We start from the raw sequence: 17,603 nt of genomic DNA on the forward strand, positions 1-17,603 counted from the left end.
TCTGTCTGTGAGTCTGGTATCTGGCACCATATGATAGATGACACAGACATTATCTTTTGAGCAGTCTTTTATTTTCTTGTTGCGAGTGAGAATGAACAAACAAAAGCACAGTCAATTACTCATTGGCTGGAATGAAAACACAAACAAGAATCATCACTTTGTGTGTTGGCGAAAATAAACCTTGAGCAATTCCTGGGCTCTTGTGACAAGCAAAGAGGTCACAATGTGATCGCAAAGTGATGTCCTGGTGCCCACAGTGCTGTGAGTGAGGTTCCTAAAAGATCAAAATCTCTCAATTTATTTTCATTTTGTGCAACAGGTGCTATGGACAACGCCATTTTGGGATCATTACTAGTGGGTTAGCAAAATGACTACCAAGGTTGAAGCATGGCCAAAACTCTGGCATGATCCGGGCATAGATGGGTCAGGTCGGTCGGGCATCACACTTGCATTGACTCTGGCCTAGGTCGCTTTGAGAAGCCTTTGCCTTTCATTATTTTTCCAGTTCTTTTTCTTTCTTTCTTTCTTTTTTTTTTCTGTCATTCTAATTCACATAATCATGCTGGTTCAATGAACCAGATAGTTTGCCCAGGCACGATTCAGGAAGGGCTCTGCATCAGTGCCAAGGGTCTGGTAACATTTTGTGACTTGTGACCTAGGCTCATAAATCTAGTCCAGAGCAGTGGTCTATGTCTGCGCATGATCCAACAGCTATTAAAATTGTCCAGTGAAGGAATAAACAGATGCAAACATGAACACTACTATTCTATTAATAAGGTTTTATCCTTGGTGCAAGAATCTTGTTAACAAATTTATTTTATTTTTTTTTATTTAGCGATAACAGCGATGGTACTCCCAAAATGTAATTTGGAGCAATTTTTGGAGCATCGAAATATGCGTTTTGGAGCACTTTGGAGCACCCAAACATCGGAGTACTTTGGTAGCAGGACCATCAAGCCTTGCTTTGGCTTTGCGTGACCTCAAGAGTCACCATTTCCATTCCAACAGGCGCGTGCGCTTATGTATGTCCCGCCTTGCAACTGCTGCGCAACAATTGCCGTTTCAAATAAAATTACGCGGAATTATGCGGGAGACGATTCTAAGCAGTCCGGAAACACACCTGCAGATATCTAATGACGAAGTGTGTTGACTTCGTGGGACTGCGTTGCACGCCACTAAGTTTCACGTGAGCGTTTGCTCACGTTTGGTAACAATACCTACCGTGCCAATGTGAAAAAAATAAGCTTACATAAAAATAGACAGTGGGCTGGAAACATTTCATGCAAATTTTCCAAATTTTCCGGCAGGTTGAAGCCACGCGCGATCAATGTATGTGTCCTTGTAGTTGCAAGAAAATGACGTGCACCACCGTTGCAAAAGGAACGCTCCATTTTGTGATTTGTTTGCTAGTTCTCTACAGACTCCTCGCCGCTAGCTTTGAAGCAGTTTGGCGCCATATTGCAGATTTTTGTCAGGGTGGCGTAGAAAATCTCATTTTCCACAAAACGGTGCAGGAGTGGAATCACTGTGATAATATTAACCATCTAGTGAGGGCCCAAGCTTGGGATAGATGGCTCACGTACATAACACGGTAGAGCATAATGCAGTATATATATATATAATATGCTTACATTTTCACAAAACGTCCTCTTCACACAGCTGATATGGCCCCCTTTCTATCTTCCCTTACAAATAAGGTAAAAAGTTGCCTTGGTTCTAGAACTACTGCGATTCTATAGAACTATTGTTCACCATTTGTATCAGTTCTTTTAGCCTCTCCCTTCATCGTGAGGTCTGACAAACTTTATGCGTTTGCAAATTTGGTGCTTTTTCTGGAGCACATAGTTTCAGGATGTGCATCGGAACCCAGAAAATTGGCAAAGTGCATTTCGTGATTGGCTAACCCGTAGTAACGCCAAGACGCCTCCCTCAAGAGCTACAAGCTCATTTTAAGTTGCTTTTCCTTTTCGAAGCCAGGACATCTTAGTAGTAGTCAATAATTTAACTGCAATAAAAATTTGATTGTCTAGGGGGGTTCTCGTACTGATCCCCGAAGACAAGAAGCGATGCAAGACCGTGATACCTTGTACAACGGGGCTGTTGGTGAAGACGGTGACACTGCGTGCTGGGTGTGGTGGCAGCCTGCAGTCCTTCCTGGCCTGCTTCACCTTCTGGTGATTGCATTTCCAGCTGCACATTAATACAGCGTTGTATCGAGGCTACACCGTGGACCATGATATGTGCGCACGCGATTGGCTCAGATGCGCGAGGACCTCACCTTCCCACTTCTTCGGAACGTTCCCATTCTTCCAGGTCATCCATGCGGAGTATCACGTAATGCCCTGAACAAAGAGGGAAAAGTGCATTGTTCCCACCATTTGCACAACTGGATAAATTATTTTTGGGGCATCCACACACCCGTGTCCAGGTTCCACTGTAGCAGCGCCCCGGCTCGGTAAGTCGCACGGCCCACGTCGCACCGTCTGCAAATAAGGATGCAGACTGTAAATATCCATCTTCAACATATTCTGTGAACATGTGGGATGGTTTTGACTGTGGCTCTAATTTTGCAGGTTAAGACAAACAGCTCAACAGCATGGGTCTGGGGCTTGCTCAGAAACTAATAGACTCAAGTTGCTCAGAAAGCCCAGCCTGATCAGGCCCACGAAAATTTTTCTCTGGCCTACGATTTTCTGTGTCATGAGTACACCCCCTAGCTTTCCGCACTGGAAAATTGACTTTTCCGCAGGATTCCGTGGGCAAAAGAAAAGAAGCAAAAAAAAAAAAGAATGCACTGTATTTTCCCAAGATCATGTACAGACTTATCCTGCAAGCTCTTCCAGGCTTTTGTAACTTCTCAGTGTGCATCGAAAACTAGAACCAGCTCTGTCAATCTCTCTCCGGGTGTTGCTGTCATCAAATTCCGTTTAGTCGCGGCACGTTCAGCTGTGTAAGTGCCAGCTGTATCGGTGGTGTCAGGCAGTGGTGTCGTGACTGATCAGGTTTAACCCGCAAAAATGTTTAAGATCGATTGAAATCCTCACATAATTCTGTAAGATATCGAGTATTCCGCAAAAAAAAATGACAATCTTGAAGGAAACGGCAAGTTCCGCAAGACATGGCCAGCTCCGCGAAATTTCCATGCATGAGCAAACAGTCAGACTGGTAAAACCTTACTACATTTATAAATGTTGACAGCCCAGCAAGACCGATAAATGTAAACCTGGGCTGTGCTTTAGCACCGCATTTCCTGCTGTTCTTGCGGTGCTGATATGACATAAATTTGTGCAATTATTTTTGTTGAAAAAGATTGCAAAGCACTCACCTGTCCATGCCTTCAGGGTCTGCTGCTCGCACCAGAACACAAAAGAGAAGCAAGGCTGTTCGGTCCTCGGGGAAAACCTGCAAACATTTTAGGAGGAATGTTCAGAGCCTTCACGCACACACATGCAGCATAATACAAGTGCACTAAAGTATGTGTCCAAGTATTCTGTTATAACAAAACAGACTTTCTTCATTAGCTTTTTTCTCTACGTTAGCATGTTTGTAAGAAATTCCACGATGTCCTACATTCTTAAAACTGAACTTCACCGCATAGCATGCTCTTAGTCACATTGTCCTGCCTCCTTTGGTTAAAAACGGGAGACGCATGCCTTTTTGTGACACTTATGCAGTCACGCTAATTGTCACAAAAATGCGTACGCCCCGCCACAAATCAGGCGTGATAGAGGTATCATTCTGCGCCATGTGGTATAGTTGCGTTTTAAGAGTGTAAGCGTCGTGCCAGTCTTGCTGCATTTTAAATTAATTTGTGTGGCTCCCAAAAGTGAATAACTGTGGCCACATACCTCGACAACACGCACGTCATAATCCTCAAAGGCACAGTACACTTTCTTCTTTTCTGAGCAAAGTTTCCGTGCCACAATGTCCGCAAAGGCCTCCATGTCAAATTTGATCTCGCAGACCCCCAGTACAGGACCCTGCGCAAGACCCATCACAAAATATAGCACACGCCAAAGCTGAACATCGAAAGTGACACTCGATGAACACAGGAGCAGTAAGCAAGCGAGCTGGTCTATACGTGAGGGAGGCAGCACTTCCTCGAATGCTGAGGAGTGGAGACGAAGATGAGGAAGACACGGAACAAGGAATAACAGGACGGAGCAGACTCAAACCAGCAAATGAGACTCTATTCATAATGAGACATTGGTATAAAGAGGGATGAGAGTAGAGAGATTACAGGGGAACACACAGGTGGCTAGACAGGCTTTCTATCTGGGTAAAGGAGGTCAAGGAAGCCACTGTGGATGAAAATAGAGGGTTAACTATCCCAGCTCCTAATTTTTGCTATATGAAAGAATCCTAGAAGGGTACGGGATAGTCGATCTTTGGAGAATATGGGTTCTGTAAAGTTGAACCTGTCTGTGGCATGACCTTATGTGATTGCAAAGTTTAGAATTGGACGAATTGTTGCTTACACCGTTGGAGTGCTCTCTTAATCTATCATTAACACATCTGCCTGTTTAGCCCATGTAACAACATTTGTGTAACTATGTAAGCAACAAAGTTTCCCAAGGGTAAGAGTTTCTTAAATACTGCATTACATAATGTGTACATCATGCTATGTGCCTGCTCTCTGTTTTAACATGTTCTAACTAGAGTGAAGTTTCAAAGGGAACTGTTAAAAGTAACTGTAAAGAAACCGAGTTCGATAGCTGTTACTTACATGCATGTTACTTTCTCAGAAACAGTATTTCGTTACTTTCTATAACAGCCACTATGTACTTTTGTGCATTTCAGCAAAAGGTAGCTAGAGTGAAGCTTTAAAAACATATTTCAATCCATCAAGTGCAATTGTAAAGTACCAAAATTCTTAAGAGGACATACCAGTTCCCTCTCCCCACATGCATTCTGCATGGCGCATATTTGAAGCTTTTTCTCCGTAACCAGAGGTCAGATTTTAATGCGAATGGTCTTACTGGAAAGGGGACGACAAGATTTGTAACATGTGGTGCTCAGAATCTTGAAATTGCTCTCAGTTATTTGATGATCAAAGTTTGGAAAGTATCCACAAGAAGCCTAGGACAAATTCTAAAATTCTAGGCCCTACATGCCCCCAGATCTTGTCGTCCTCCTTCCAACGATACCGCAGGTATCAAAATTTGACTGTTGATTGCTGAGAAAAAGCATCAAATCGTGCGCCGCATGGGAGAGGGAGTTGGTATGCCCTGTTGAAAAGTAACGAGTAACAGTACCTGGAGCACAACAGATTTTCCAAGAATGCATTTATAATCTCGAATGGCCAAATCCTGCCAACCCAACGCACTGCCCTCAAAGCACTTGTAACATTTTTGGACACCATAGGACTTGTGTCCTCAATGTGAGGCGACTCATTATTCCAGGTCACTTCCATTTCGCCACCAGCAATGCGGTGGAGTATTGCCCCTGGCGACGAACATCCCTATTCGTAATCACAAAATAAAGTTGTTGTTGTTTCAATTCTCTGTCTCACAGGCTTCCGAAGCTAGCTTCCTCATCCCTGCTAAATGCTATCTTTTTAGTCATTTTATAGTTTACGACACAGGATCTCGAGGTCTTTGAACCTGAAAGACATGTGCTTCCTTCCTGACAGGAAGTGAAGGTCAATGTTATGCATGCGTGCTTGCGTCAGAGCCCATAGCCGCTGAGCCATGAAGAACTTCCTCATTCTCCGCAATTATTTATTCCTTCATAAGTGCATCTAAGCATTATTTAGGAGATTATTACATTACATCAGTCGTGCATAACAACTGAATTACATGTAACCGCAGCTAGATATATTTTTCGGTAAAAAGCTACAGCAATGAGTTGAAGTTTGACACTTGACAATACATAAATATGGTGCATAATGAGTAATGAGATAGCACCAATCACTTCAAGTTCACAGACTGATCAATCAATCACACTGTCCGTGGTCATAAATGGCTACAACACTAAAGCAATTAAAAACTGAACATGTACGGTAAATAAATAAAATCATTCAGATTGCCTATTAAGCGCAGGCACTTAGAAGAAACCAGCAGAATGCCAAATGCATAAAATTTATGTGACAAGCAGGCTGTTGTGGGCCGTATATGGCTAGATTTCCTTCTTGTAAGTAGCAGCTTTGCAAAAATACTAATAAGTATGGTATGGAATGACTAACATAGTTTACCACACACAAAAGCCAATTTAGAACCTACAAAAAAATTGCTACATGCAAATTACATGTACAGGTATCAAACAAAATGAGCCACGAATAGCAATTGCAAAAAACAGTAACAATCTACGCAATGGGGGATGAACTATCGAATTAAGTGGTCCAGGGAAGTTATGTGTACATGAATAAACATTATTATTAATACATTACATTATATTAATGTAACAAAATTAAAGTGATAACCTTATGCTTAGACTGTCAAACGACATTCAGCATTACCCCTAAATAAAGGTAAACATAAACATACATAATAACAGTGGTGGCCACTAACTACTTCTACAGTAGTTTAACTATAACTACTGACTACTTTGCAATGTTCTTTTGCTACTGCAATGTATTTTAACTACATCTATAACTACTTAACGTTGTCCATGAACATCAGTCCCTTGTAGCGTTCTTAGACACTTAAATATGAGTCACGAGCAATGATAAACTTTGGCTCAACCCATTGCTACGATCGTCAAATACAAAGCTCGCGGCGGAATTCCTTCTGTGCCTACTCGATAAACTAAGTTTCAGAATTATTTCAGAGCAAGTGAGGCTTCACTAGACAAGTAACGCTTGAGGCAAAATCGGAAGTAGTTGGCACCTGCAGTAACCTAACTACTGTAGTTAACTACTCAAAATACAGTCAAACTCCTTTACAACGAAACTCAGGGGACAGCAAAAAAAATTCGCAGTAAAGGTATTTTCGTTAAAAAGGATGTCCATTATTGGACCTATAGGCTCCAGCGGGACCGCAAAAAAAATTTGCTGTAGTGGTATTTTCGTTAAAAAGGTGTTCGCTATAAAGGAGTTTGACTGTAGTAGTTTAACTAGTAGTTGCCACAACATTTCTGCAGGTAGTAGATAACTACTGGCCATCACTGCATAATAATAACATCTATGCGTGTGGACACCACTTACTTATTTATGAAGACATCTCAAGGGCCAGCGCAGGCAAAAGAAACTTGAAAGAGCGCCTCGGAAAAAAAAAAAGTAAAAAGAACTGAAAAAGTAGAATCCCTCCAAAAATATCGAGAAATTTCCCAGAAGTAATTGGCAGCCTGTCACGTGTATCGAGAACACTTCCTAAAAACCTGCCATGTAGGAATGCGTGGAAGTTGACGCAACAACGTGTCACGGAGGCACGGTCAGCAGACTGTAAATGCACATCCTCCAAGAACGGGAGATGAAGGCTCATAACAATGGCCCTCTCTTACCACTTCCTGACGTTGAACACCACCCCCACATATATCAATGAACCATGTCTGACCAACCCCTCCTGAGTGTGCATGCAGAACAGTCCCAGTAGGAACTTCACCACGTGCAGAATGTGGATTCCTTGTGCTCTGTTGTGTCTGGTCGGGAGTATTTGTATGCAGCTGTGTCATGGTACTCCTGTTCATACAGTGTTGGTAAGGGCTCTCATGTACACCTTCTTCTTTGACAGCATTGTCGCCAAGATCTGACAGATAGACTTCTCCTTATCATTGTGAAGGCAGCTCTGAGTCCGTTTGTAATTGTAATTGTTTGTAATTTTAATTGCACGAAAAAAATTCCCCCTATGTGCGCATGTGCTTTCAGCATTGCCCCTGTAGTCTACTTTATAATCTAGAATCTATAGTTTAGACTAACTTAGAAAATTTATTATACAATAGTTTAGACTGTTAAAACAATGCTCAGAGAGCACTTCAGAAGGACAGAAGTGTGGCAGATCTTAGAATTACTGCAAACGTGTTGTCTGTGTGTTTTTCAGTTTCGTGATAAAACATGATATGAAGTTTAAAAGCTCCAAAGTATCTAACAACTTTCGTCACTACCAGGCAGCGAGAGATACATCCTTAAATATAGCCTGTGCTTTTGAAATGGCAATTTATGTTTGTTCTTGCGTTAACTTTAGTTATATATGCAGTCATTGTAAAACTTCTTACTTCAAAACTTCGCGTTAATCCTAGAAAAAGTTACAAATTAATCCGTAAATCTCTGTCTCACAAGTTGGAGAACTTCTAGCAAAACATATATTGGTCCACTTGTGCAGCAACGTTCCAAAACTGCTGGAACGTTCAGTCGTGAACTCCGGCAATAATATTCCCGACTTAGAACATTCAAATTTGCTCACTCATTCATTGCTCTCATTTCGTGAACACGTTCCACAAAATGTAATTTTTTGGTACTGATTCTTACCCCCTCAAAAGACTATATTTTCTCTCCCCGTACAGTCACTGATGCATCAATCGAGACTGCTTTGTAAGGCACACTGGCTCGAAATCACTTAAATTACAGTTAAAGTAATTTAAAAAAATTAAAAAAACATTTTGGAAATGTGTTTGAGTTAAAAAACCCATTCGCGAGAACCGAGAACTTAAACTTGCAAAAGATGTGGGCTCATATGACTCTGTCATTTCAGAGGTCAACCCAGATCAGTTTGGAATTTCTTGAATTTCTAATGATTCAGAAACAAGTTACGAATAAAGCAGTTTTCTTGCTTCAGTCATCTAGGTTGCCCACAATGTCCATGTTCAGTGTCCAACATTGTAAATGGTACATCTAATTCGCACGTACTTAAATTTGCCAACGTTTTGCGCACGCAGGGAACGTGAAAAAATAGTTCTACGCGAAAAAACAAAAAACAAAAAAACAGTATACTGCTAATGACACTGCAATCACAAAAACAGGAGGGACTAAAGAACAACACCTGGAATGGCTACTACAAGTCTCCCACGATGTACATGGCAGTGCTGTCTAGCACACCAGAGACAACGCAGGGCATGAGGGGATCTACCGCTGGCTGGCTCCGACTCAACACATCGTACTTGTTTGAAGAACAGACAATGTTGCCAGAAAGTACAAGGAACCAGTCGAAAGCCACAGCAGAGACTTACGAGAACAGCACCAGCGTGCTGGAAACATCGAGAGAGGGACGGGTGCTCAACATAAAAGGAAACAATTTTGTGGAAGGCCTTCAAGTAAGAATGTTCCCAGTGTATATTTGTTCAGATAATTTGGAAAATTCTCCATCACTGGAGAGTGACCACCTTTAGACAGTACAGGACTCAACGGGTCAGTTGGTAAAGTGAGCATTTACCGAACCAAAGGGTGCAGGTCTCAACCCAGCCACCAGAATCTTGGTTGCACAGTAGAAGTTGCTTAGACATAATTTTCTCCAGAACATTACAAAACAGGGTGCTGCGTTTCGAGATCTCGGTGCACATTAAGGTAAAATTAATCCATGTCTGCGTAAATTAATCTGTGTCTGCGTAAATTAATCCAAGCACCGACAACTGTGGCACTGCTCTTGTCATTCTCTCCTCCCCTCCAAGTTGTTATGCATCACCACTTTCACATAACAGATAAAATGGTGTAAGCATAGCCCATTCCATCATTACCTTCAGCTGCCAGGATTGCAATGTCGCTTTGAAATCAGCCCTGGAAAACGTAATTAATAGTTTGGGGTAGATTTACAAACAACGTGAGTTTGTCCACACTTGTGTGTGTACATGCTGCCTGTCCCGCAGTGTGCTAGAAACAATGTTAACCTCCCCCACATTGCTACTGTCCTCGGAAGACATATTTAACGAAGGTGAAAGATCAACACTGCATGTTATGCAAAAAATAAATCTCGTGACAAATAAGACGATGCCACAAGACTAACCAAATTTGCATATCAACGAGAATAAGCGGGGGTTCTCGATAGTTTCAATTTCAATTTTTGCAGTTTATCAGAGGGGAATTAAACCAGATTCTGTATCATCTTTAAGCATCTAACATCTCAACCACAAAATGGCTTATCTCCCAATCAGTCTATTCCACTTACTTTAATATGAAATCCCAGGGTGTAGACGCCTTGTCAAGTCTGTGGCGACTTTTTAGCTTCTGCTCCCAATCACTTGTGTGATGAAATGAAATTATTATTATTATTATAAATATGATACTGCACCTTGTGAAAGTCAGTTCGTTTCGCTGATGATAGTACTGAAGTTATCCTTTATGTTGAGAAACCAGAAAAAAAAAAAAAAAATCACTTTCTAGAGTTTCCTCGTGTTGACTGCTCTTTTGTAATTGTTTCTTCTCATACCAGGTTCGCGTGACTGCACCACCGTTCCGTGTCCGCCCTGCCACCACCACGACCACCACCACCGCCACCTCGACAGCAACATCACCTCGTCGGTCCACGGAGACGAAACAAGCCAACGCATATAAGACAACTTGGAGTGAAACCCCTAAGATGGCCTCTGCATCCACTACTTCTACGCCACATTCTTTCGCTGAAGAGAAACAAATTCTAGACCTCCTTCCAAAACTCCTCGAAGCTGCACGAGCACGACTTCGGAAGACCGGCCAGGAGGAATATCCGGACGGCAGAAAGGTCACCAACGAGGCGACTGCAGCCTCGAAGCAAACTTTCACGACAGAATCGACAACGCCCACGACGGCACCGCCGGGCAAGATTTCCAAGTCGCCCCAAAAGAAGCACGAGCGACGAATCTGCATCGTCTACGAAGGGGACCAGAACGACATCAGTTCGGCGCTCCTACGTAAAATAGTAGAAGCGACGCAGCAGCGTACGCAAAAGGAACTTGCTTCGGAACCCACCGAAGATGAAGATGGCGGTTCTTTGCCAACAACTTTTGCGTACTTGGAGACGCAAGAACAGAGCAGGGGTTACTCGCCTAAAATGAGCAGGGTCGCGAGCTCGCGGACGAGAGCGGACGACGTCGCCAGACAAGAGGTCGGCAGCTCGAGAACGAAGAATCGCAGGGAGCGCGGGAAAAAATTCAAGTTGCAGCGTGCGGGACAGCATTTCGACGAGAACGAGCCGCAAGCTGCCGACTCCGAGCCGTCGGCCAATGGCGATGCAGACGTCAACCCGAGTGGGAGAATGGAGTACTTCTCCGAGAAGATTCAGCAACACTGGGATCAATTTGTGGGACACGTCAAGACCGTGGCAAAGGACACGTGGGACCATCTTGCACAGCAGATGGCGCGATCCATCGAGGTACTTGCGCAGTAAACGTATGACTAGGGCCCGACTTTTTTCGACAACATTGGGGGGTAAATATTGGGTTGCATTTCGCTTCAATAATTCGGGTGTAATCGGGTTGAACTGAACGTGATTCAACCCAGTTCTGGTTGAATCAGATTGAATCAGTACAATGCACATGACACACCAGTCGACGCAGAGTATCAATATTTAGTCCATGCATTATAAGAGATATTTAGACCATATTTATGCATTTACAACACAGTTTGCAGAGTCCTTTGTTTGTTTGTTGTGATGAGTTTGGATCCCCCGGGTCCAGCAGTTTTCTGGGAAATGGGTTAAACTACGTTTTTTTTTATGATTTGAATAGGGAGTAAATATCAGGCGTAACCGGGTATAAGCCTAAAAAGTCAGGCCCTACGTATAGCCGTCAGCGTCAAATGGTGATAGGGGCAGATGCTAAAGGTGATTGCGAAAACCTGCAAGGCTGTGACACTCCTATGGACAGGTGCCCTATCGCCTGAAGAAGGTACACGCAAAAATTCATCGTTTCATATTTCTTTAAATGTGACACATAAGTGATGCAAGGTCATACTCATGTTGTGCTCTATCTGTGTAAATGTGAGCGAAGTGTAAAGAACAATAAAGTAATCAGACGGTGCAATCACATTGATTCGAAAACTCTTAATTTGAACTTGCGCATAATTCGAACTGACACTCGAGTTCCCATTCGCCATAAGAAGCAGCACTCTGGTCGGTGCACTGCCGTTAAGTCACTGACACGTTTACTTATTAAGTGTCAAGTTTGATGATTACTTACAGGGTCATTACACATGTATAAAGTAAGCACTTGGGCCAGAAGAAATCAGCAAAGAACGATATCGCTGACTCCTGGTCGGCAAAGCAAGCAAGCCTTGCTGTTTTAAGGGGTCCAAGTCCCTTCCTGATGACTACACACAGCCAACAAAACAGCACGGATAACGGACAATATTTTCTCGGGATTCGCCTTTGCGAGGTTTACAACTGGGTTCAGCCCAGAGATTCTGGAATACTTCTTGCGACCACAAACACATTCCAGGCCCTTATTCAGAGCGACTCGTTTTACTTCGAAACCCGCTTTATTCGGACAATTTTTTGGCCCCCTTCGAGTTGGAATTAAGGGTAAAAAGTAAATGAAAAAGCCCCTGCCTTGTCCACATCGAGTCAGTAGGTAATGTAAGCTCCGACGTATTCTGAAATTTCTGTTTCTGGAAGGCACTACGGTCGCAACTATTTCTTACAGAGAGAATGGAAACCTTATTATGTGGGACTACTTTCATAGAACAACTTACCAACGTGGTCGTAGGAACAATGGGGCGTGGCTTCAGGAGACGGTAACCAGCACCGTGAACTTCTAGCGGTAGGTAGCTGGAACAAGTCTCCTCTTCTGCAAGGAAACAACAGCTAGTACACACGTGCTCGAGATAAGCATTGTGGATGCACACACAGATAAAGTGATATAGAGAGGAGTAAATCAACTGAAAGAAGAAGAAGAAGAAAAAATAAACGAAAGTCGAGTAGAAAAAAGGCGAGACAACAGGGAAGGTACGATGCAAGTGGAAGTCGTAACTAAACAATAATCGACAAATCAACTAATCAATATTCCAAGACGCACCTGCAGCTTCGATACCCTGGGCGAAATAGAGCCGGGTCGTCGACACACATCCGCCAAGAGTGTTGCCAACTTGCAAACTAGCACTCATATTGTCCTCTTCACTGCACAAGGTCTGGCCACCACACAACATTTCACCCTCATGCAGTTCATCAGTGTCCACGCTCCTCCGCATCGACCGACCGCGGCCGGTCTTCTCCATCTTGTTCAGATGTTCCTTGAGCAACGCGTCAAACAACCTCTCGGCACGCGAGTATCTCTGTCCTCCAGTCACGTTCAGGTCACCACAGGAGTCCGGCAACATGTCGGCGTCTACGACGGAGAGACCCGGGGGCCCCTCGTCTTCCGGCGCTTTCAAATCCGAGGACGACACCACCTGCGATTCGTGGGACTCCATCGAATCCCTCCGTAATTTTGAGCCGGACGACTCTTTCATGACATCCGACACTTCAAGTTCCTGTTTCGTGTCCGCAGGCATCACGGCAGATCCGCGCAGGTCCTTCGCTTCCTGAGGCAAGTCTCGCTTGCTCTTTAAATGTTCTTCGAGTAGCGAGTCGAAGAGCACTTCTGAAGATGTGTGGTTCTGAGGTAAGGGTTCATCTTTGGCTTGGTTGAGGAGCGTTTGTGGAGCGTCGCCACGTTCCGCGTTGCAGTGGGACGGTTTCTCCTTCGCGGGGTTGACGGCGACGTCGATGTGAAGGATGACGAGGGCGTCGCCCACGTTGAGGAGGAGGAGTCCGTCACATTTGAGAGCCAGCACAGGCACAAAGGACAGGTGTGCTCCTTCTAACTGGTAACTCATGTGCAACACAAACCCGTGTCGGAGGCACCGTCGCTCAGGTGAGCTCGCGGAGTTCTCTGCGGGGGTTAGAAAGTAATATGAATTGTTTACATATAAATTTAGTCAGATATATTTATTTATGAATACGTAGGCCAACGGCACGTTACAGTAGGGCTAACATACATTAAAAATATAAAAAGGAGAAAGCGGTGCCTTTAATGGTGGGGAAATTAGCAGAAAAGTAATGCTTACAAATTCTATATATTCGAGATGTTTTACATGCTGAACCACAAAGTTTTATATTCTGAAGGAGACGAAAACAATCTTGGACAGGACAGAGTGCTAACACTGGACTCGGATGAACGTCATCCGCTGCAGACCTTTTCTTGACCGCTTCGATATACTTTCAGGCATCGTTTCTACCGCTGAGCCTCACTGTTCCAGTTCTTGGTTCTATTTAGGTTTTTCAACAATCATCTCAGCAATGCCCATATTTCACTTGGCCCGCATTCTTCTACATTAACATCTTTCACCAACGACTGATTGTTTCTGTGTCGCAATTCCTGGTCGTGCCACGCTTGCACCTCGTCCCGAGCTACAGTGATGGTCGCTCCGACCGACCACCCCATACAATAACATCACATCCCTGATTCTGTCTTTATCACGACCTATTAGATTATAACGGCCATATCATAGGCACCCCTCCCCAGCGCTGCGTTTAGAAGCTAGCGGTGGCGCTGCTTATCAGCCCGGTTATTGCTTCCTCAATTTCTGCAATACTTTGTACTTCAGCTTTCCCGAGTATATTTGGTCAAGCGGTGGATGCCCCACAAGAAATGAATCTTTCCAAAGTTGATTATCATCATCATTCTACACGTTTTCGTAGGAGCTGTTGCTGTCGTCTGCTACGGTAGTCGTACGTCCGCTCCTGCGCGTTCAAGAATCAAATTTCCATCGTCCAATCACGATGTAGATATCGCGGGCCGACGAGTAGCGCCCCCTAGCGGATCGTGCGGACGGGCTCCTCATAGGGTTTGCCGATTGTGACATGGTCGTTATAATCTAGTAGGTCGTGGTCTTAATACTGTTAAGAATGACACCTGGATAAAGAGGCAGACGACTGCAGTTGGCACAGGGACGAAGAGGCGGGGTGCCGACAATTGTTAGGTAGTGGTCGCAACGAAGATCTTCGTGGAGGCTGTAAGAAAACGTGAGCTTAAGTCAATGTTAAATCTCCAAAATCGAGGTTCCACTGTGAGCGGAGACGTTTGCTTACAAGTCTGCCACCGGACAAAATTCTTCTTGCGAGCATGCACTGCTTAGAACATAAGAAGATAGAAGACCTAAAAGATTGTGTCTCAAAAAAAAAAGTGAGGTTGTTAAACTTGTCGCATGAGCTCCCTGAGTGTCCCGTATCATTAAGGGAGCAGCGAAAGCACCGTTTTCAGCTGTCGTGAGCCGTACGAGAGATGCGATGATTACTAGTACTGAAGATAAGATGTCGTTCCCAAGCAAGCATATCTGAAGAACGCAATGGGACACAGAGATTGTTCTTGTCGCATTCTTCAAGTATGTACCTCTATAACGAACGCTCTCTTTGAGCCTTGTCACTACTCACCCGAGCCAGCTGCTTCGGTGGTAGTGCTTTATCATTAAACACCCTACACATAATCTGCGCTTCCGTAACCATATTTCATGCAGTGTGGCTCGACAGTTATGCTTTGATGCCTTTGTTTCACTGCTCCTTTAATGTACCGTTAAGATGAAGCTGGCGGAGCTAAAGATGAGAAAAAAAAAAGTGACGAAAGGCATCGAAATTACCTGCATCCATAGATAAGGACCTTAGATTCATCCACGGGCCATTGGCAGACAGCCAGTACCAACTCTGCATTGATCTTGTGGTCGCCAAACAGTGTAGTTTCTGATACCTGGCGGGAAGGATGATGACGATGAAATCTCGCTTTAGTTCTTCCATTCCATACAGCATCTACTTCGAAAGTAGACTTTCGGTCCACATTGATTTTTTCTCGCACATTTCTAGTTAGATTTTCAGTCCACGTACGTCAACAGTTATTCTTCCACATCACTTTTTCGCTTCACCACCTAGCCAGCTTTGGGTAGGTTTGTAACAAATATAGTACTATCGCTGTACAACATGGCATGTTGCAAAGTTTAACCCGTACATGGACCACATGCGCACGCAGATTTTTCCGTATGTCTCTCGTAGGTGTGCATTGATTGGCTAACATTTCTTTTTACTTTACTTCAAGATTAAGAAAAACAGCATCTCCTCTGTCACCCCCAAGTTTGTGAACGACAATTTGATGGGTTTGTGACACTGCACCGAAATATATAGCCTGATAAAGGCAAGACGCACACTCCAAGTTTTACAGCGAAGGTGGTACCAGTGTGTTTCAATTATATTTATAAGTGGAAAGGTACCTTGACGAGAGGCCTGTAGGGCACAAAAACCCACCACTGGAGTCTGTACTTGTACGCAGGAAGCCCCATCATGTCATCCTCTTCAAAGTGTACCGTGTACGACAGTACAAACTGACTGTTGGACAGGAAGCCCAAGAACACTGTCCTGGATGCACAAGTACCTCGGTTTAGCACTTTATCCTACGCTGCCTACTACGGGCAACGGTACTTTCTGTTGCATTAAAGGGCAGTGTGCCCTTCCCTTTTCCGAGGGTATTCTCTCAAGCAGTACCACCTGCTGTGCACTTCAACTTTTCCGTTTCATTATAAATGAGAGACATGAAAGACAAAACATTATTTTATCCACAGCATTCGTGAGGTGTTAGATGCTTAGAAATCTCACGCAAATTGGCTTCCGGTTAATTTATCTGCAAGTGGAATGGTAGAATGGCGGTTTACCCTGCCTGAAGAAGCTCCTGGCTGACCAACTCCTGCAACGGAAATCCCAAGCGCCGCGGGATACGCTCCAAGAGACGCGTCGGTCTTGCGTGTTTGTGACGTTTCCACGACCCACATAGCTGAGGCAATGAAATTAAATTTATTAGATTACTAGACAAAACATGAAACAGAAGATCTCTTTGATGAAAAACCCTGAGCATAAGCAACAGCTAAAGCATGTACGACACGAAGAGCCGTCATTTCACATGTCGTCCTGTTTCACTTGCTGCCACACACAGACTTTTATCGTCATGGAGCTGATCCAGCACCTTGCATGCTTTTAAGCTATTTTGTCTTCGCACAGCTGTAAAGCATCTTCCCCTAAACTAACTAAACCTGGAAAAGAATATTTCATACGTTGGCATTTCGTGCTTTAACTGCTTCCTGGCGGAGGTTAATACTTCTGATGTCTTCGGAATTCAGTGCAGATCTGACCGTTCTATGCGAATGCTATTTCAGGAAGGCATCATATTCTTTTGGGAATGTCGTGATCCCAGTTACTGTCAAATGAACGCTCGCGGTATTCCATAGTACTGACTTTCATAATATCTGAATGCACACAAATCATGTGCTGCTCGTAACACGGCTGAAAACATGCAATGACAATGAAAATGCCTGGACTTTCAAGTACTTATGTTTTCTACTGAGCTGTGTAAACAATGATCGTTCCAACCAAGCGAGCCCCACTGTAAAGCTAAAGGTGTAAGAGTGAGATTCTTCTGCAAGTTTACACGCAATATTACGTAAACGTGCCAGTGAATATGAGGCATAAAACAGCTGTTATCGTAATAAATGCCCACCTGAAACTGTACAAGCTTGCGGAGCAGCCCTTCGTGTTTCTGCGGTGTTTTTACAAACTGTGGCAGATGGCCATTCATTTCAAAGGAGTTTTATCCCACTTTATTACTGTGACATCATGACCTGTATCGCATTATGTCACCTTGCAGAACACGCAATACAATTCATGTTTTTTCGTGAAAGTTTTTCACCCACCAACCGTTTGCACCAGCCGCGAATAGAATGCGTTCTACAGCATCCTCCTAGGGGACGC

The 17,603-nt window shown here is 43.8% G+C and overlaps 2 protein-coding genes across 3 annotated transcripts; one reads left to right on the forward strand and one right to left on the reverse strand.

The window, feature by feature from the left end:
* Positions 1-49: 49 nt before the first annotated feature.
* LOC135390622 (uncharacterized) lies at positions 50-17,597 on the reverse strand. 2 transcript variants are annotated; one of them, XM_064620393.1, is made up of 14 exons: positions 17,353-17,597; positions 16,514-16,632; positions 16,076-16,220; positions 15,455-15,561; positions 14,910-14,948; positions 14,734-14,831; positions 12,856-13,710; positions 12,533-12,627; positions 3,849-3,980; positions 3,326-3,402; positions 2,419-2,483; positions 2,279-2,342; positions 2,084-2,190; positions 50-274 (listed from the first exon to the last, which is right to left on the reverse strand). In XM_064620393.1, exons 1-14 carry the CDS (start codon positions 17,428-17,430, stop codon positions 219-221), a joined length of 2,037 nt encoding a protein of 678 aa, XP_064476463.1. In that variant the 5' UTR covers positions 17,431-17,597; the 3' UTR covers positions 50-218. The 2 variants fall into 2 exon arrangements, with proteins under 2 accessions (XP_064476463.1, XP_064476464.1); XM_064620394.1 differs by lacking the exon at positions 14,910-14,948.
* On the forward strand, positions 5,111-11,384 carry LOC135392600 (PH domain-containing protein DDB_G0287875-like). Its single transcript, XM_064623306.1, has 3 exons — positions 5,111-5,152; positions 8,896-9,186; positions 10,299-11,384. The coding sequence occupies exons 1-3, from the start codon at positions 5,111-5,113 to the stop codon at positions 11,229-11,231; spliced, it is 1,266 nt and encodes a 421-aa protein (XP_064479376.1). The 3' UTR covers positions 11,232-11,384.
* Positions 17,598-17,603: the final 6 nt, after the last annotated feature.

Source organism: Ornithodoros turicata, chromosome 4 (assembly GCF_037126465.1).
Source record: "Ornithodoros turicata isolate Travis chromosome 4, ASM3712646v1, whole genome shotgun sequence".
Taxonomy (NCBI): Eukaryota; Metazoa; Arthropoda; class Arachnida; order Ixodida; family Argasidae; genus Ornithodoros; species Ornithodoros turicata.